The sequence below is a fragment of the Pseudopodoces humilis genome, chromosome 7 (assembly GCF_049639895.1).
Source record: "Pseudopodoces humilis isolate 2021_Gansu_Grassland_sample_001 chromosome 7, ASM4963989v1, whole genome shotgun sequence".
Classification (NCBI taxonomy): domain Eukaryota; kingdom Metazoa; phylum Chordata; class Aves; order Passeriformes; family Paridae; genus Pseudopodoces; species Pseudopodoces humilis.
The window spans coordinates 2,305,004-2,322,907 of NC_142206.1; the positions used below are offsets into that span (position 1 = coordinate 2,305,004).

General features: G+C 36.7%; 1 protein-coding gene across 4 annotated transcripts in view; it reads right to left on the bottom strand.

Moving 5' to 3' along the window:
• Nucleotides 1-5,333: 5,333 nt before the first annotated feature.
• The window catches only part of QSER1 (glutamine and serine rich 1), a 44,503-nt gene continuing 31,932 nt past the window's right edge, over nucleotides 5,334-17,904 (bottom strand). For 3 of the 4 annotated variants that reach the window (XM_014259015.2, XM_014259013.2, XM_005530258.3), the window contains exons 9-13: nucleotides 16,515-16,652; nucleotides 15,075-15,172; nucleotides 11,227-11,379; nucleotides 10,019-10,114; nucleotides 5,334-9,435 (exon numbers count right to left, since the gene is read on the bottom strand). In XM_014259015.2, the coding sequence (XP_014114490.2) occupies nucleotides 9,295-9,435; nucleotides 10,019-10,114; nucleotides 11,227-11,379; nucleotides 15,075-15,172; nucleotides 16,515-16,652 (626 nt within the window). In that variant the 3' untranslated portion in view covers nucleotides 5,334-9,294. Of the gene's footprint in view, nucleotides 9,436-9,803; nucleotides 9,875-10,018; nucleotides 10,115-11,226; nucleotides 11,380-15,074; nucleotides 15,173-16,514; nucleotides 16,653-17,904 lie in introns of all 4 variants that reach the window. The other variant, XM_014259014.2, reaches the window with a different exon arrangement.

Here is a 17,904-nt window from a genome sequence, read left to right on the forward strand (position 1 = left end):
AACACTGCTTGCAGGGATCAGAGCAAACCACAGTCAGTGCACTGTTTGTAACTGAAGTTTGTAAGGTTTTTTTTTCTCGTGTTTTATCACCAGGGAATCAGCAGCCTGGCCTGGATTTCTGCCTTTGCCTTCGTGTTTTCTGCCAGTGACCACAGCCCTGACACCCCAGTTTGGACAGGGGCAGACAACAGATACTGGCTGGTTAGACAGCTGTGATCAAATAATATCTGAGAAATGCTGTCTTTGGTATTTCTTAAAATAACAGAATTATAAAATGCTTTCCTAAAGCACAGCTAGACTTTTATTTAATTGTCAATATATACATAATCATTGACAATATAATAATTTGTTTATACTTTTATATAGTCACTTTAAATAGTGCAACCTCACTGGTCTTGGCTGGGGGAATTCCTCAGACCATGGTAGAAAGATCTCAGGATAAAAGTACAACTTGCTGTATCTGTTTTTCCCTTCCACACCATGGTCCCCTAATTAACCTCCATAAAGCTGAACACAGGATGCACCAGAGAATGACGATTACAAAGACAAAATTAACATAATTTATTCATTAAATAAAGAGACCAATGTATTTTTTAACAAAAGTCCTAGCTTGTACAGTCATGTCAGATTCTTTGCAACTGTTATAAAGAACTTTAATAGCAAGGAACAGCGAAATAAAAATCTATTTTCATTTATTTCCAGGTCATCCAGAAATTCTCCTACCAGCTACAAAAAGATCAAAAGAGTGGTTATGTTTTGAAGAACTTAAAATCTTCAGTTTTCAAGAAATTCTGAGTCTCATGTAAGACCCGTAGGGTTTAATTAGAAGAATAAAGCAGAAACAGTATTTAAATTCTACAACCACAATAAGACCTTACAAAGTAAAAAACATGAGTGTGTGATTAAGTATTTCATGATCAGTCTCAAAAAGACAAAAGTTGGAGGCTGTGTTGTCCAAAAGAGATGAAAGTATATTAATAGAAAAGGTGGGGTGCTGCTGTTTTATCTACAACAAATCAATGCTTGCTTCAGTGACTGGGAAATGTGTTCTTGAAAAAAACACAGGAAGAAGTTTTAATTTTTTAAGTTTTAAAAAAACTGGAAGGACACCAAAGCTGGAGCATAAGCTGTTCTAAAACCCAGAATTATTCACTGTTCCAATTATTATTCAAATTTTTAATGCCAACATTGATACTTGTCACTGAAAATTGACTAGGTAGTAAAGAGGGATTTTTACAGAACAATACCATCCAATTTCTTACTTACCAACGAATTTAGAGCAGACTTTTTCAAATGGTTAACATAGAACTCCGCATTTCAAATGCCTCTCTTACATCTGAAACATGTCAGAAGGCTCTTTTCTCTACCAAACTTTATTCTTTAGATTTCAAATGTCTTCCCATAACAATAAAGCTTTAAAGATTAAGTGTATATCAACACAGCTTAAATGTATAAATACATAAATTTTTTCACCATTATCATCAGAATCTGTTGAACCCAATCTTTATGCCTGTTTCAGAAAAAGCACAGCAATTAATAATTACCATAAAAATTCAGAAAAATATTCCAGTTATTTAGAACAGTGACACTTGTGTTTTTTCCCCACTTAAATATCAACAATGCCTGTATTCACTACAGTGGTGAAGTTGATGAAAGGAGAACATTATAAAGAGTAACCCTTAAAATGTTGCTCCATTCCATTCACAAATGTCGAGACAAATTAAAGTTCAGCATACAGTTCTCTGTTGCACAGAGATCCTCATGGAAGGGAAAATCAACAGCTTCTCTTACAGAAATTGCCACAATTACCGTGGCATTATCAAATCTGCTCTGCTTGAATGCCTGAAGACACAAAGGCCAGCGCAAAAGGTTTTCAGTGATGAAATGGAACTATAAAAATCGGAAAACACTCTTTTCTGGTCAGATTTAAGAGCATGGACAGCTATTCACACAGTATCAGCTTGCAGAGGGCTTTGACAAGCTGGAGGCTCTGAAGGCAGATTCCAGAGCTGCCACAGGGAATCTCTCCTGGTACTGCCCAACAGGTTCTGCCATCTGTAGCTCAGCGTGAGGATTGCTCGGGGCTGAGCTCCACGGGCTGGAGAGGACAGACACTCTCCCTGAGCATGCAGAGCAGGTTATTCACACTTAGTCCCATTTCCCATCTACATTTGAACTAAAAAGGAGGATTCTGTGGGATACAGTGATGCCACCTGGCACCGTGGAAGCCACAGCACCTGCTCCACCATGGAGAGAAGAGGCTGCTGCAGAGTGCACCTGGCCTGGGAAGGGCATGGTTTACTCCTGGAGGGCAGCTCTGGAATTTTAAGGTGAAGTGAAATGTGTAAGGATTCCAGCCTGGCATTTCTGAAGAGCCTGGAACAATAAACAAGCTCTCAGGACAGAAGCTTCTGGATGCAGGATGAGGATGAGGAGACATCATCCCTCAAAGTGGCCCACGACAAGTGGGAGTGGAGCAATCTCACCACAAACACAACTCGTGGTGTCTCAAGCCCCCATTTCTCAGGCTTCATAAAGATAAAAGGATTTTGTCTCATGTGGATTTTCCAGCTTTTCCCTCTAGTGGAGGTTTCCTGGGACTTCAAGCACGATTACACGCCGTAACCAGAGCCTGACTCCACCAGGTCTAAAGAGTCCTGGCACAGGGGCCCTGGCACTGCTGTCTGGATTAAGACTCCTCTCAGAACAGTGAGGGCTCAGTGTTCTCTGCACACCAGAAACCTGCTCAGCCACAATGAGCAGAGTGCAATCACACATTTGGAATAATTCAGGTGGCAGAAGTCACTCTGGAAGGTGCCATTTCCAATGGTAACGCCGCTATTTTGCACCATAAAAGCAAACACTGACCTTGTCACTACTGAAAGGGGCTTTAGGTGAGCTCAGAAAGAATTAGGGGAGCAGCTCTCATCAATCCATAGCTGTGGAGAGCCTGAAGGAGCAGTGATGCCCACCTGAAGCATGGTGAGGTGGTAACTTCTCTGTGGGACAAGTTCCGTGCTCCTCTTCCCACACTGACTTTGACCATTTGTTTAAATTTTCTTAGTTTTTAATTTTCTTTATGCTCCAAGGCAGAGAATCAGGCTTATTGTTTATGTATGCTAAAAGCAGGAATCTATAATTTATATTTTATATGACTGTACAATGTGCTGGGCCCACCTAACTCAATTATGCCATATTTTGACAGGCCCATGGTTGAGGATAGGAAAATGTCCTGCAGAATTTTATTACCCCACTAAACTCAAAGGGAACTTACACAGTTCACATCAAAAAGAAAGTGACAGTCCCTGGCCAAGCACTTCTTGTTACCTGGTTTCTGGGGTTTATTTAAGGCAGCTGGAATTGCAACTCTTGGCTTCTCCCAGAACACGTGAGCACTCTCTTCAGCTCCCTTCAGTGCAAAGTCCATTGATTGTGTTCAAACCACCTCCAAACAAAGTTGCTGGATGCTGCACTGAAACAAGTAAGTGTTCCTTTACTGCAGTTTGTTAGGAAAGCTGTAGGGACAGGAATTTCTGCATTCTGACCAACAGCAAGAATCTGGGAGGTTTCAGAAGCCACCCAAGCTGCTTCACCTGGGGAAGAGCTCTAAATCCTCATTCTCCCAGAGCTTTGAACAAATTGCCCATTTGACCTAACAACATAATAAAACATTGATGCTCCAGCTTTTATTCAATTATCATATCACTTACCTTCTGTTGCCACAGCAAAAATATCAGATACATAAGTTATGCACAGACAAATCACACTAGCAGCCACCACGGTTAGAAAGGAAAGGGTGATGCAAACCAACATAATTTTACTTAAAAGGTCTTGCTATCACATGTTCTGGAAGTCTGAGAAGGCTACAACATGTATTCCCAATTATAAAGTTTATGATTTCAAATGTCACGTGTAGAATAAAGGACTTCATTTATTCATAAATTGAACTAAAAACTAAAATGAAGGACCTTAGCTGCTCCTTCAGTCCTGCTCATGGGCTCTGCTGTTACTGCTGCTTCCTTCTACCCTTTGAGCATCAGATAGATAAAAAAAAAAAAAAAAATCCCCACAAAAACCAACCAAAATTAAACACATACAAAAAAAAAGAAAATGCCCAGTGGAATTTTTAAAGCAAAAACCTAAGACACACTCAGGACAAATGAGATGGTACAGCCCTGAAATTTGTTTGTTGTTTTCACTCACTCAGCATTTATTTTTTCTCTTTTATAAACAGCTTGTTCTCTGTACTTAGTGTATTCTTGTAAGAGATCAAATGGAAAGAATTTTAAGATGGTTTTCTCTAATTCTGTTTCTGGAAATGAAACAAAGATTTGTTAGGTTATCTATGGAAAAGGCTAATGCAGAGAAAGTTGATTTTGATTGCCTAAGATACTTACCCACAAAACTGCTTATAGTAGGAGCTGCTTTCCTTTTAAAAAGCTGTGTGCATTCAGCTTTTTGCCTTGCTTTTTCTTTATTAAAAAAAACCACAAACCTTCAGAAATTATAAGTTGTATCTGAAACGCAGCATTGAAATCTTCAGAACTGCAACAGGACATTCTCTGCCTACCTGCTTTCCAAAGTGTTTTTTGGAGAAAACAATTTCATGGGAAAATGACTTATTATATATATATATGTATATATAAATTATATTTTAAATACAAAGCATCAATTTTTATATTTTTATTAATTTTATATTTATATTATATTTCATATTCCCTTGGTTTGGGAAGAAGCTTAAACAGAGGGCCATTAAAAAGAAAATATTCCAGCCTCCACAGTCTCTTTTTTCTGCAAATAAGTTGCTCATAGAAGGCCTGCTGTGGATTTTATGGACAATATCCACAGCATGGGGGGTTCAGCCCTCTGAGGGAAAAACAGTGTAAGAATATCCAGGGTAATTCATTTTAGCTGGGGGGCAAAAAATACCAAAACTCTGTGGGAGCACCATTTCTTCCCCTAAGGTACACAGAGATGACATTCTAATCTTGCAAGAAACAGAACAAATGAAAATACTAAAATTCAGGTAAATCACAGCAGCAGATTTCTCTCTTAGTCAACAGTCTGGCTCCTCACTTACCACAGCAGTTTAAGATCTGGCAGCTGTATTGTACAAATTAATTCAGAACATTTAGAACCCAGAACTAAAAAATCCAGATCAACCAGACATCCTCAACTCAGGCAACATAATGGAAACATCGCCCCCCAAACCCTAGAACTGTATTTCTTCATGTTTCAAGCAGGAAATAAAGTCCAAATTGCCAATTTATTTCCAACAATTTTAACTTTTCGAGGCTTAATATTTTAATAACAAATGACTAAGCATTATAAGGTTTTTGTTTAAAAAGTGTTTTCACTTTAATGGGTTTAGTTAATAACATCATGAATGGTACAAAACTGTCCTTTTTCACATTTCCATACATTGCATTGTGGACCACCTGAAAATCTGGACTAAGAATGCATAGTGTCTCTTAATTAGCCCTAGCTCCATTTTTGCCATATGTAGAACAGATATGCAGAAAAACATGCATTTATTACCAATGACATGTTAATATTAGCTTAAATAATAAAATATGGCAGCATGTGCACTGTGAAATGCACAGGCTCATAATAAGGTAAGAGAGACCAAATGTCAAGTGCTGGCAACAAAATAAGAAATGGTTGATGACACACTGACATTTTGTGACCATAGTATTAGCTTTTCTGCTTTAAAATTGTTTTAAATAGTAGTAAATATTTAAATAATATTTAAAATATATTTCCTATGGAAATCATTTACTTGGAAGACAGCCTGTAAGATCTGACTTTTTTTTTTGAAAAAGTAGTATTTCATTTGGACAATATATGAATACAATACATGCCACAGAACCTCAAAGACCCTAAAGTCCTTAGCTGTTTTCAGAAACCATTTCTCAATCCAATTTTGTCTCTGATTTTTTGCTAGCAAAACTTTGGGAGTAGCATCTCAAAGCAAACCTGCCTTTAAGAGAAATGCTGTGTTTGAATAAAACCAAACCCAGTGTAAATTGAGATGACATGCTAAAGGAAAGAATAGTGGAATTAAAAGCCAAATAACAGATTATGCAATTTGTTTCATTCTTGTTTTGCTAATTCATAGTCTAAGGAGGGCTTTGTTCCTTCCCAGTGCATCTTCTCTTGCAGTCAAATCAGTGCTCAATTTCTACTGTCATATTAAGGGATGAAGACCTCACTGTTACTCCAAGGGGAAAAAAATGAGGTGTGGGTGCAGACTTCATTATCTAAAATGCAACAAAACAAAGTATTTGTGCAAAAAAAGTAATTTGTACATTGACTTTTTTCATTAAGTTTGCTTCAGTATAAAAAAACCTCTTCAATCCTACTAACAAAGCTTTGCTTTGATTTATGACCCTTCAACACACTCAAGAGTTCCATGCTTTTACTTATTCTAATTTGGTAAATTAACAATCCAGCCACCATTTTTACACCCCGAGACAAAGATGGAAGTTCCATTATATTAATCTTTAATAGTCTGGGGCAGTTACTTTTATTCAAGACAATTTTTTCCTGTCTTCTACAGGCACAGTGCTTGTTTAGCTGGCCTTGGGAACAAAACAGCCAAAAATAAGCCAGGTCACTTTCTATGGCAGTGCAGAGCATCCTGGCCCCCCCCCCCCCCCCTTTTATTTTTAATGGTTGTTGGTAAAATTACTTCCTTTTTAAATAGGGATAAGCTACTCCAAAAGCCTCTCTTTTTTTTGTTGTTTTTTTTTTGTTTGTTTGTTTGTTTTTGTTTCAGCTTCTAAGGACTGAAAGCAGCTTTCTAAAGCTACTTCTAGATTTGAAAAATCCAAAGTACACAGTAGTGGCAATCTTCTAGAAAGCACTGAGAACTCTCTCAACTCTCTGCTTCATTAGGAAGGGGTGTGAGAGAGACAAAGTCTGACCAGCTCTTCATTACATCATCAAGGAGCCCATTCCATTTGTTCCCTCAGTCTGTATCCTAATGATTTTTAAAACCACAGACTAGGAATTTCCAAGGTGTGACTACAGATCTCTGCCTGGGTAAGTAATCCCCTGTCATGAATCTATCCCAGCAAGAGAATGCACTGAGTAAATTTGGGAATGCCCACTAGTGATTGAAGAGTGTGCCAGGCACGTTTCTACTGCACCTCCAGTGTGCACATTTACATCAAAACCATCTTATCTGATTGCTGCCAAGGCTGGTAACTCTGCTGTGTTTGCTTTCACCCTATAAACTCTACCAGACCCAGCAGGACTGAAACTATAGAAATTCCTTGCCCCCACGGCTACCCTTCTTTTCAATGTGGGAATTAATTAGCTCCATGATTGCTCTAACAATCTGCACATTCTGCCTAACCCCAAACCCACCTCGCTCTCCTTGATAATTGCAGACAGAGCAGTAGCACAATGTGTCATTAACACGACAGTGACCTCCCTTTTTAAAGCAAAACCACGAGGAAGAGGCTTTAAGAAAGGCAAGGGCACATGCCCATTTCTGTTCTTCGTAGTCTGCACACAAATTGTAAAGGAGAATTATTGCTTTTTAAGGATGAAAAGCTTTGGAAATATGGTAAACATCCTACAAGGTTCTAAATCTAATCAGCTAAAATTCTGTACATACTTTAATATTCAAGCCTCTATCTGCTTACTCAAGATCAAATAATTTCATTTTCACATCTATTCATTAAACTCTTTATAGTTCTACGGTCTAATGAATATTTAACAACTAAATAGGATCAAAACATGGGGGAAAGGTCACATGGCAATGAACATTATTTCATTTGGCCAATGAATAGTGAACCCTGCTCTCTTGGCTGAAATTAAGGCACTAAGTGGCAGTAAAAGGATAAAGGAATGAAGTTTTTTTTTCGACATTATCTGCAAAAAAGACCAACGTGACTTTTTTTTTTAGGACGCCAGTAGAGTACATCTCTATTCTGAATGACTCAGTAAGGCATTCTATTGGCAAATTTAAAGAAAATGTTCTCCTGATTAGAGCCCATTACATTCATTGTCTGAGTGTGACTAGTGGCACTACTAAGTGTTAACAACCTGGAGGAGGAGAAAAGCTACAAAGATGTCTGAAGACTCGAAAGGCACAGAAAAGAGAACAGCTCTGCAACTGCCAGTTCTACAAACAATTATGTAAGCTGTGTTTAACACTGCATATAGTCTATTTTTCAATCAACAATCTTTGTTGACCAAGATAAAGTGTAGTAGCTCTTCATTTAAACTCTCAGTTAATCAAGTGCTAGTTTAGTAAGAAATTTATTTTCACATACCAGAAAATAATTGCAGTGTCTAACACAACTACACTTAAAGCAAAACTAGTCTAGTATGCATTATGCATTATTCTGGTTAACACTGAAGCAAACCTGTATAAACAAAAGGGTTACCTCGAGATACATAGTTTACAATATAAAATCAACATATAAATGAATAGGATTTACTGAAAACAATGGAAAGTGTATTACAAAGATACATGTAACAATTTTAACCACAATATTTCCTCTGTGAAAAATACAACTATTAGTGAGATAAAATGTACAATTGATTTTTTTTTTTCCAAAAGAAAAAAAAAAACAACACAGTATAAAGGAAAATATTTTTTTCTTCAAAACAGGGAAAATAGTTAAGGTCATTGTCTTTCATTACAATATAATTTGACACAAAAGCAGTCATAGGATTGCACCAACTCCATGTTCGGTCTCCCGAGCATGACAATAGTAAAAGGAGTCCATAAAGCATAATGAAATTTCTGGATTTTATGATGGCAATATACATATGCAGAAACTGATGTCACTCCGGCTCTGTTCTCAAAATGTACAAAACTCTAAATTTGGTGGCCAGACATGTAAAAATTAGTTCGCCCCAACGCTGACTTTTCTCTCACTTAGTCAGGGATGGAAAAATCTGTAGTATTTTAAGTGTTGTTATCTGTTGAGCAATAAAAAAGAAAAAAGTATATGTAGTGCATGCTTTTATCGCTTGTCAAAAACATTTCTGAAAATAAAACTAAGTTATCCAATAGTTTACAAAATAGAAAAGAACTCTTCAGGTTAAAAATGTGGTTAGGTTTATGTTTAGTTCCATCTCCAAAGGACTGATTTCCTTGGCAGCATCACTTTTCCTTAGCACGAGCCAAGGCACAAAGTTCCATAAAGAGAAATAAAAATGGCTACGAACAAGAATGCAGTCTGGCATTGTAAAAGAAATCAGAGCCTCTCTCTGAGCTTTCTGTTCCATCAGGTTAGTGCCGTAGAAAAATGTGGGATTTGGGATACATTTTTGTTATGAGCATTTCTGCTGGACACGATTCAAAAGTTCACCAAACTTTTCAAAAAGATCCTCCACCCATTTTATGTTTTTCATGCACAGCTGCACAATCTCTTCCTGGCCTAGATCTGCACTCGTCTTCTGAACAGAAGAAATCTATTTAAAAAAGAGAAGGAGGGGGAGAAAGAGATGCACACACACACACGTTAGGCTGCCAGAATTGGAGAATTTTCATTTTTATAAAAGTCTGCAGTTAAATATGAACCTTGTCTGCCAGAAAACATTTAAGTTTTAAAAATAAGGGTAATGATCCCTAAAATGCATTTCTTAATAACTAAGCCGGAGCTCAACTCTTGTATTTCTGCTACCTGAAATATTTCCACCAAGGATTTGCAGAAGAAATAAAGGCGTGGCATTCTAAGGCAAAAAAACACCTTTTAGATCCAAGGAGTTAAATCCACTGATAACATTTGTTTTGTTTATTTTGGGTAACAGTGAAGAACACTTCAGGGAATCCCACAAACCTTGCAAGCTTCACATCTGAATGTTCTGAGCAGCAGTTCCCATTAGGGGCAACCCATGTGGTCAGTGTAGCCTGTGTTTGCCATAAAGAATTAATTAAAATAGGAGGCCTCAATCCATACTCATTTACCAAGAATGAGAGAACAATCTCTCAAGTGGGACTCAATTCCCTCAATAAATTCCCTCAAGGAATGCAAAAAATGAGAATAATACTTACCTCTTCTTTACATGTTAGATATATGTGGTATTTGTAATGATGGAGTGAGTGATACAAAGAATACAACTGTATTTTTTCTGGATCTACTGTAAACTCCTGCAAAAAGAACAATTATTTTAGGAAAATTCATGTTATTTACCAAGAGACATGACAGACATTTTCTTCTGTAAACCATTTTTTTCAACAATTCAGAAATGGAGTGCTTCATTCAAACCATTATTGTGACATATCTGGCAAACTGTAATTCCCATTATATCATAATTATCTCCCAGTTCCACTTCCCATGTTGTTTTATTATCAAAACCAGGTGTGAGAATGCTTTCAGTCATCCTGAATGCACTGCAAGCCCCAAATGGGTACAACACCCCTTTCTCAAGAAGTACTCCAAGACATTGCAAAAGACACAGACTTGGTCCTTGAGAAGGCTGATTTATACTTACCCAAAAATTAGGTTAATTTGGCAAGAAATATGAGTGTGAGCTATATGTACAAGTCATTTGTCAAGCCACTATTTACTGCAGAGAGATGAGGCCAAGCAAGGCAAATCTAGTTAGAAACAGTTCCCCAGGAATTCTATGGAAAAAAACAATATGTGCTTCTCAAATTTTTTCCATGTTGTTTTTAATTTTTTTTTAAAACAGCTTCATTCTGCTGTTGAAAATGAGGAACAGTACAAGATAGAACTCAATTTTAAAGAAGTGTTATCTGATCTCAGATTTTACAGTATTAACACTATTTTTATTAATTTTCTTAATTATTTTTATTAAATTTATTTAAATTGTATTAAATTTAAATTTATTATGATAAATAGAAATTTATTTTATTAAAGTTAAATATAAATTTTATTAAATTCATTAAATCTAAATTTATTACATTTTTGATCTAGAAGCAAGTGCTTCTAGATCACTTCAGCAAGTGCAAGAAACTTTTATTACTATGATCTACAGCAGCAATGGTGAAGGCAAATTGTTGCTGCTCCAGCAACAGCCCAGGAAGCTGACAAACTATGTTTCACATAGAATAATGATGTAATGTACTCCTTTAGATGTTGTTATTTAACATTCCCTTGTTAAAAACACCTCTCTCAAAAGATTTGATATTTTGATAAACCAACCAAACCAGCTAATACATGAAGCAGTGTTTTATATAAACATGGTTACCACAGCACAAGTCAGATGCTGGCAGCAACAATCCCTGTGAACACTCACCTGTGCTGATTTAGTGGTTGATTTAGAAGCCCTCAGTGTTTTCTTGTTGTAAGCTTTACCATTCATTTTGATCTTAGACACAGACGTCCCTCCACACTTTGTCTTGGAATCCCGAGTGACCACTGTCAGTTCAGGGAAGTTTTCCAAAGCGTTCTTTAACAGAGAGTATAAAGATACAGGATTATGAAAAAAAATCAAGATGATAAATTGGCTGTTTTTCTTTGAAAATATTAGAGTGCAGCCTATCAGGCAAAAAAATACTCTTCCACAAAGACCTGATAAAGCATCTTCATCATATCATACAACCAAATCTGGTTAGGAAATCATGACCACCTGTTCTTGACTACTGTAATTTTTCAAGATCAGCAGATCCTTTCACTGTATGTCAGATTAACATCTATGATTCTATCTCTACGAAGAGAGAGGAAAAAAAGGCTTCACAGGGCAATTTTTAACTTCTAAACTGCTTTCCATTCCATTTCTACCCAAGAATCTCTAAGGGTAAGTTATTTGAAGTTCTCTAAGTGCTTCCTGCATAGTCAGGCAGGCAGGGATTAGATGCCTAAATACCTTCATAGGTTTTGTCCTAGATTTTGCAACTTACAAACTAATTGCATCTTATCAGATCTGTAAGATAGAAAAGCTTAGGCACAGTGAAGTAGAAAGCTGGTTCAAAAAAGTACAAGTTTAAGACATTTTAACTCCTGAGAGTGAACTGCATTTCTGTTTGCTTCAATTCTACATTATTTGCATGAGTAAATTTGAGTACAATTTTGTTGAACAAATACAGCATTATGTCAGCAGCTGCTTTGAAATAGTAGCTGCTCTGCTACATAATCTAGCCCTGAAAAAAATGTTTCACATTAAATAAACATGCATCTTCGTATTACACTCCAGTATGAGGCAGAAAAATACACATATGGAAAAAATGAATCAATGCTGCAGCTTAAGGACCTTACTGGGATTATTGGGTTAAAATATGAAGTTGACCCAATTTTTATATTTTCTTTTAAAAAACAGTACCTGACTACAACAACCTCCCCAGCCTATTATTTATTAGCTCTTTATCTATATCAGCCATTTTTACTTTATTAAACAAACCTCTCAGTAAAGAGCTATTAAATCTCCTGCACAGTGGTAGCAGTAACCTTGACAGACAATCTGCCCCTATCCAGTCTTCCTTGCAATACTTCCAAAGTGGAACAGCTTAGGTTGGAATCATTTAGTTTTGCTATCCATTATAACAGCTTTCCTCAATGCTGATTTGGAGTGTCAAAGGGCTCTGGCCACTTCTGGCCTCCTCTGGAGAATTCCTAAGAATTCTAAGAACCTAAGAACAGTCCCATGGCCACACCACTTACCTACACCAGACAAATGTGAACTGGAATTAAGAAGTACATACTAGTGATTTCTGCATCTTTGGGAGCATGAGACACATAATTATTTTCAAATGAAGCTGAGATGCTTCAATTACTGAGCTTCAACTAAAGCAACAATAATATTTTATAATTTTGTTTCTAACAACTGTTACCAAAGAATGCAATGTTAGAACTATAAAAAATGTTACAGGCAAAACTACCAAACACTGACTGCTAACTTTGGTGTTTGCTTTGGTTTGTATTGCAGTGCTAACTGTATCCAGTGGAAAACAGTATTAAATTCACCCATGCCTATCAATGCAGAACAGTAAAATCATTCAAACCAAATGATACCAGTGAATGACAAATGATACTTTTAACTTACTGCTTTCTTCAGTGCCTCATTCAGCTCTTATATCTGAACTAGTTATTTCATTGAAGATGGAACAGAAACCTCCTGTATCTTTAAGAGCACCAAACACATTTTCCTAACCAACACATGCACTTATGATGACAAGTAGGCATTTCATTTTTGTCCAAGACATTGACCCAAGGATGGCACAAGTTGGCACTGTCACATCAGAAGAAAAACATAAAAGGTTTTCTATCTTGCAGATGACATCACAAACAGATTCCTTCCTTACATCCATGAATTCCATTAATGTCTTGCAGATGATATGATGGAATACAGTCTTAAGTTAACTTTAGAGATATGATACATAATCTGCCTCTAAGTGAACACACAGCAGAGCTATTGTATTCAGTATGAACTCCAACTTAATCAGCAGCTGGAATTATACGTTGGTATTACAGAGAATTATAGCAGCTTTTTCCTCTTAAACTGGGAAAAAAAATCAAGTGTGACTACCTCTCACTTTTTGTGTTCTGTGAATGTAACTGAAATTCTACAAATTTGAATCTTCCCTTAACTGGTCTATCATCTCAGAACAGACAGGCCAAAAAGAGGTATCTATATTAATAATTATTAGCACAAAATTCTTACCACAACAGAAAAACAAAAATGGAGGGTTAACACATGCTACCCCTCCAAGACTCAGTGCATTTGAAATTGAAGAAGCCACAAGAAATTCTGTTCAAGGAGGTACAAATTGTTCAGCTGTTGGGAAAACAGCATAACTAACATTTAAAAAGTTCAAGAAGCATGTGAATTACAGCTGTTTCACTGGTTGATGGTGGTCTCCTCCCTGAATCAAGGCCACCTTCTGTCCCACAAAATTTACTAGAAATGGGATGGGGAAAAAGGTTTCATGATGGAAAAGAGCAGAACTTTCAAGCCTGTTATTATCTCTCCCTCCTCACCTAGTTCTCAAAAGTAAGATCACAGCAGTACAAAGAACTGCAAAAATTCTCCAAGTGTCTCTGTACTGTGGCGTAAGGGGACAGGAAAAGAGAGGCAAAGAGCAAGTTTGGTGATGGGTGTTTATAGTCAGGCCTGCTTTACTGTTGTTGGCCTCAAAACTGTTACAAGAACGAATCATCAGGCTGATTACAGACACTGACAAAAGGTTGCTTTATTCCCAAGCAGTAGAACAAGAGGAAATGGCCTCATGGTGTGCTAGGGGAGATTTAGAGTGGATATTACAAAAGATTTCTGCACAAGAAGGGTTGTGAAGTACTGGAACAGGCTGCCCAGGGAAGTGGTGAAGTCACCACCCCTGGAGGTCTCTGAAAGATGACATCTGCAGCACATGTGGCACTTTGGGATGGGGTTCTGTGGTGGACTTGGAAGTGCTGGCTTAACAGCTGGAATTATCTTTTCTAACCTACGTGACTCCATGAGTGAAAATAACCTTGCTGCACTTGCAGGCTCTGCACTGTTGCTTGGAGGGCGAGTGGGAACAGTAGGAAGCACAGTGATTATCCTCCTGTTTACCTTCTCTCTACTGAGATGGTACGGCTTCTCTCTTCCCTGTCCACATCCAGACCTGTTTTTTTATTACCACGTCAAAGCTGCTGTAATATGGGCTTGTTATCCACACTTTTCTCAACCTTCCATGCTGAAGATACATGAAAGAGCACACAAATGAGTTGTTCTTGCATCCCTCTGTCCTGGTTTTATACTCCTCTGATCATGTTCTCTATTTCAAAGAGGTTCAGACATCTGCTCCACAGCATAGCTATTTCATGTAAAAGTTTATTTTTAGGCAACACAATCGCTTAACCAAAAGTTCTAGAAGGATAGGAAATAGATTTTCTTTTGGCAAACTTGAACAGCTTAAAGGAAAAAATGCCTGAGAACGAACTGGAAAGCAAGGGGAGTAAAACTAGAACTTTACCTTTGCAGTATAAACTCCTCCATCCCAAAATGTTCTCCAAATGCCACATAAAAAAGCACTAAATTTATAGCATCTCTTTCAAATCCATATTCACTTCTGTTACAAATGGGTTTTAAGCTGTGCCCGCATGGTATGAATTCAGTGATTTACTTAAAACACCACTTTTAAAAGCCTGGAATCTGAAAGAGAATACCTTGAAAGCATGATCCAAGCGCAATTTGGAAAGCAGCCTTTTCCTATTGTCATTCAGCATCCCATCAATTTTTCTCATGTGAGGCAAAAGTAGCTCATCTAAAAGACACATTAAAAACCCACAGCAGCTGATTATTAAGAGACACACAATAATGAGATTCATATGCATTCTCTATTTTGACCCATTAATATACAAAGTGGAAAGTAATAAATAAAGCAATTGGCACATAATCTAATTTCAAACATGAGAGAAAATTATTTTTGTTTTTTGATTAGCCCACTAAGCTGGTGTAGATAGTATGAAATTTAATTGCTGACTGCAATCCTGCTCCTTCTCTTCTCTTCCTCCTTTGCTGCAAGGAAAAATTAAGATAGAGCAACACAGAGCATAAATATTAGAGACAATTTTACACCAATTCCTAGATAATCCTCTTCTGTGCAACACAGCTGGCAGTTTTATGAAGACTAGTATATGGTTTTGACATTTGTTATTCCACTTTACAAGAAATGATCCTGCTGGCATTTATAACAACAAAAAAAAAATTGAGAGAAGTGCTTGCTGATAAAAGTTATCTGATATACCACTGTGAATTGCACAATACACAGCTGAACATAGATATGTGGCCAGGAATGAAAATTTACAGCTCAATATGGAGCCTTTTATCTATAAAGTCAATTACTTTGATTTTAGTGGGACTACTGACATAATGCATGGGTCTGAAATCTTAAGGGAAGTGTTCACTGTTGCACACTCAAATCAAGAGAGGCAGGAGAGGAGAGGATAGAAAAGATTTTTTTTTTAAACACAGGCAAACAGAATGTAGTACAAACCAACAGCTTGCAACTAAATAATACGTGAAACAATTTCTCTATTGGAACTTTTATCTATGAATGTAAGTGTTTTACTAAATTTTGAGAAATAGGAGTTTTGACTTGTACCCTGGAGTCTACTAGGATAAACAAATCCAAATATTTTGTCTTCAAAGAAAAAGTGTGCATTAATATAATTTTCTTTCAAGATTTCAGAGTTTAAAAAGCAGAATTTTTAATAGTAGAAGGAATCGTATCTACATATAGTTATTTGCCTATTTCTTCATAAGAAGACAAGCATGTTTGAAACTGTAATTTTCCATGAATGTTTGCTAAGGTTTGAAGCACAGTAACTATAGGAACAAATAGCTCAATTCTGAAATTCACAACAAAATTCTAATGCAGCAAAGAAGATAAAACAATATTTCCAAGTTACTTAGATTGTTCAAAGAGGTAATGCAAAAATATATATATATATATATACACACTCACAGTATATGTAGATTCTTCAGATGAGGTTATGTAACTCAAATTTTGTTAGGTTTGTGAGGTTTTTTTAAAAGAACACTTGCTTTATTGATTAATAACTTTAAAATCTAGTAAGGACACACAAATGTTAAACATACTGTACCATTGCTCTTTTCCAGGGCTTGCATTGTGTCTGGATCCAAGGCAATGCTAACAAGCAACTCCATGTAGCTCTTGAAAGTCTCTTTCATAGCTCTTGTATTCAAAAAGCGAGTAACAAGTGGAGCTGGAGGTACAACCTCTGAAAAGTAAACAGGATAGAATTATTTTTTTTTCCTTCAATATCCTAAAAATACTTGTGCTTTTCAAAACTGAAGGTTTCTCTTAAAACACAAGTGACCCCTACTGGTACCCCAAGAGATTAAAATTCAGTGCAGTCAATCAAATATGGTACAAATGGTTCAATTTTTTTAACTCTCAGCATTTAGATTATATATTTAAGGAATTTAAACATTTTTCTATTGTTGTAGATGAAAGTTCAGAGAAACAGGATAATTAATAACTTCAGTCAAGTGAAATGCCCTAATTTTCACATCAAGGCAAGTACCTCCCAAAATTGCAAAATTTGAAGTCATCCAATAGGAAAAAGAATTTCTGAGTACTAATGTCACTTAGGAGCCTGCATACCACTGAATTCAATCACAGCTAATTTTTAAACTCACACAGAAGTAAAAAAAAAAAAAGTGAAACAAGATTATGAGTGAAGCAATGTTGGCATACTCATGTTTACTCTAAAGAAGCTTTTATTTTTTCATAGACAGCAATTTTAACATGCACACAGAGTAGCCATCAGTACTGGTAAGCATTCTGCAGCTTTTTATAGGCTCCATGTCTGACACCAGGGTTTTGCAGTGATTCAGCCAGCAAGGCTGTTAAATTTCCTCGGGGATGACCTTTATCACCAGGTCACTTGAGGTCTTAAAAATGGACAGTGCTCCTTGGACAAGTTCACTTGAAAAATATTTGAAAGGTGCTGTCCTCACAGAGGAAGTGTGCCAGCACATCAGTGATAGTTTATCTAAGTTTAAAAGTCACCAGGATGCTTTAGAAATGCAGCAAGAATTAAGTATGAGCAATACACAGCTTTGCTTCAAACATGAAATAAAAATAATAAATAAACAAACAATGGAAATAAACAAAAAGAACCCTACAAAATGCACGGTAAATCTGCTACCACAGATAACCCCTATCAACACTGTCAGCTCCAGAAATCCCTTTCTCTTCTGGAGAATTCCTGCAAACATTGAATCTCAATGTTCTACGGATGTCATAATAGCAAATCTGCTCAGCAGGCTACATTTGAACAGCTGGCATTCAGACAAGCAATGCAGCAGCCAAAAAGTCAACTGCTTTTTCTCCTTGGGTTCTGAAAAAACAGCAGCATCCAAATTCTGCCCACATCTGCATGCAAGCAAACATTACAGGAATGTTACTTTAGATGTGACATTCAGTTGCAATGGAAAACTAATGAGGAATCTCATTCTTAAGATGTA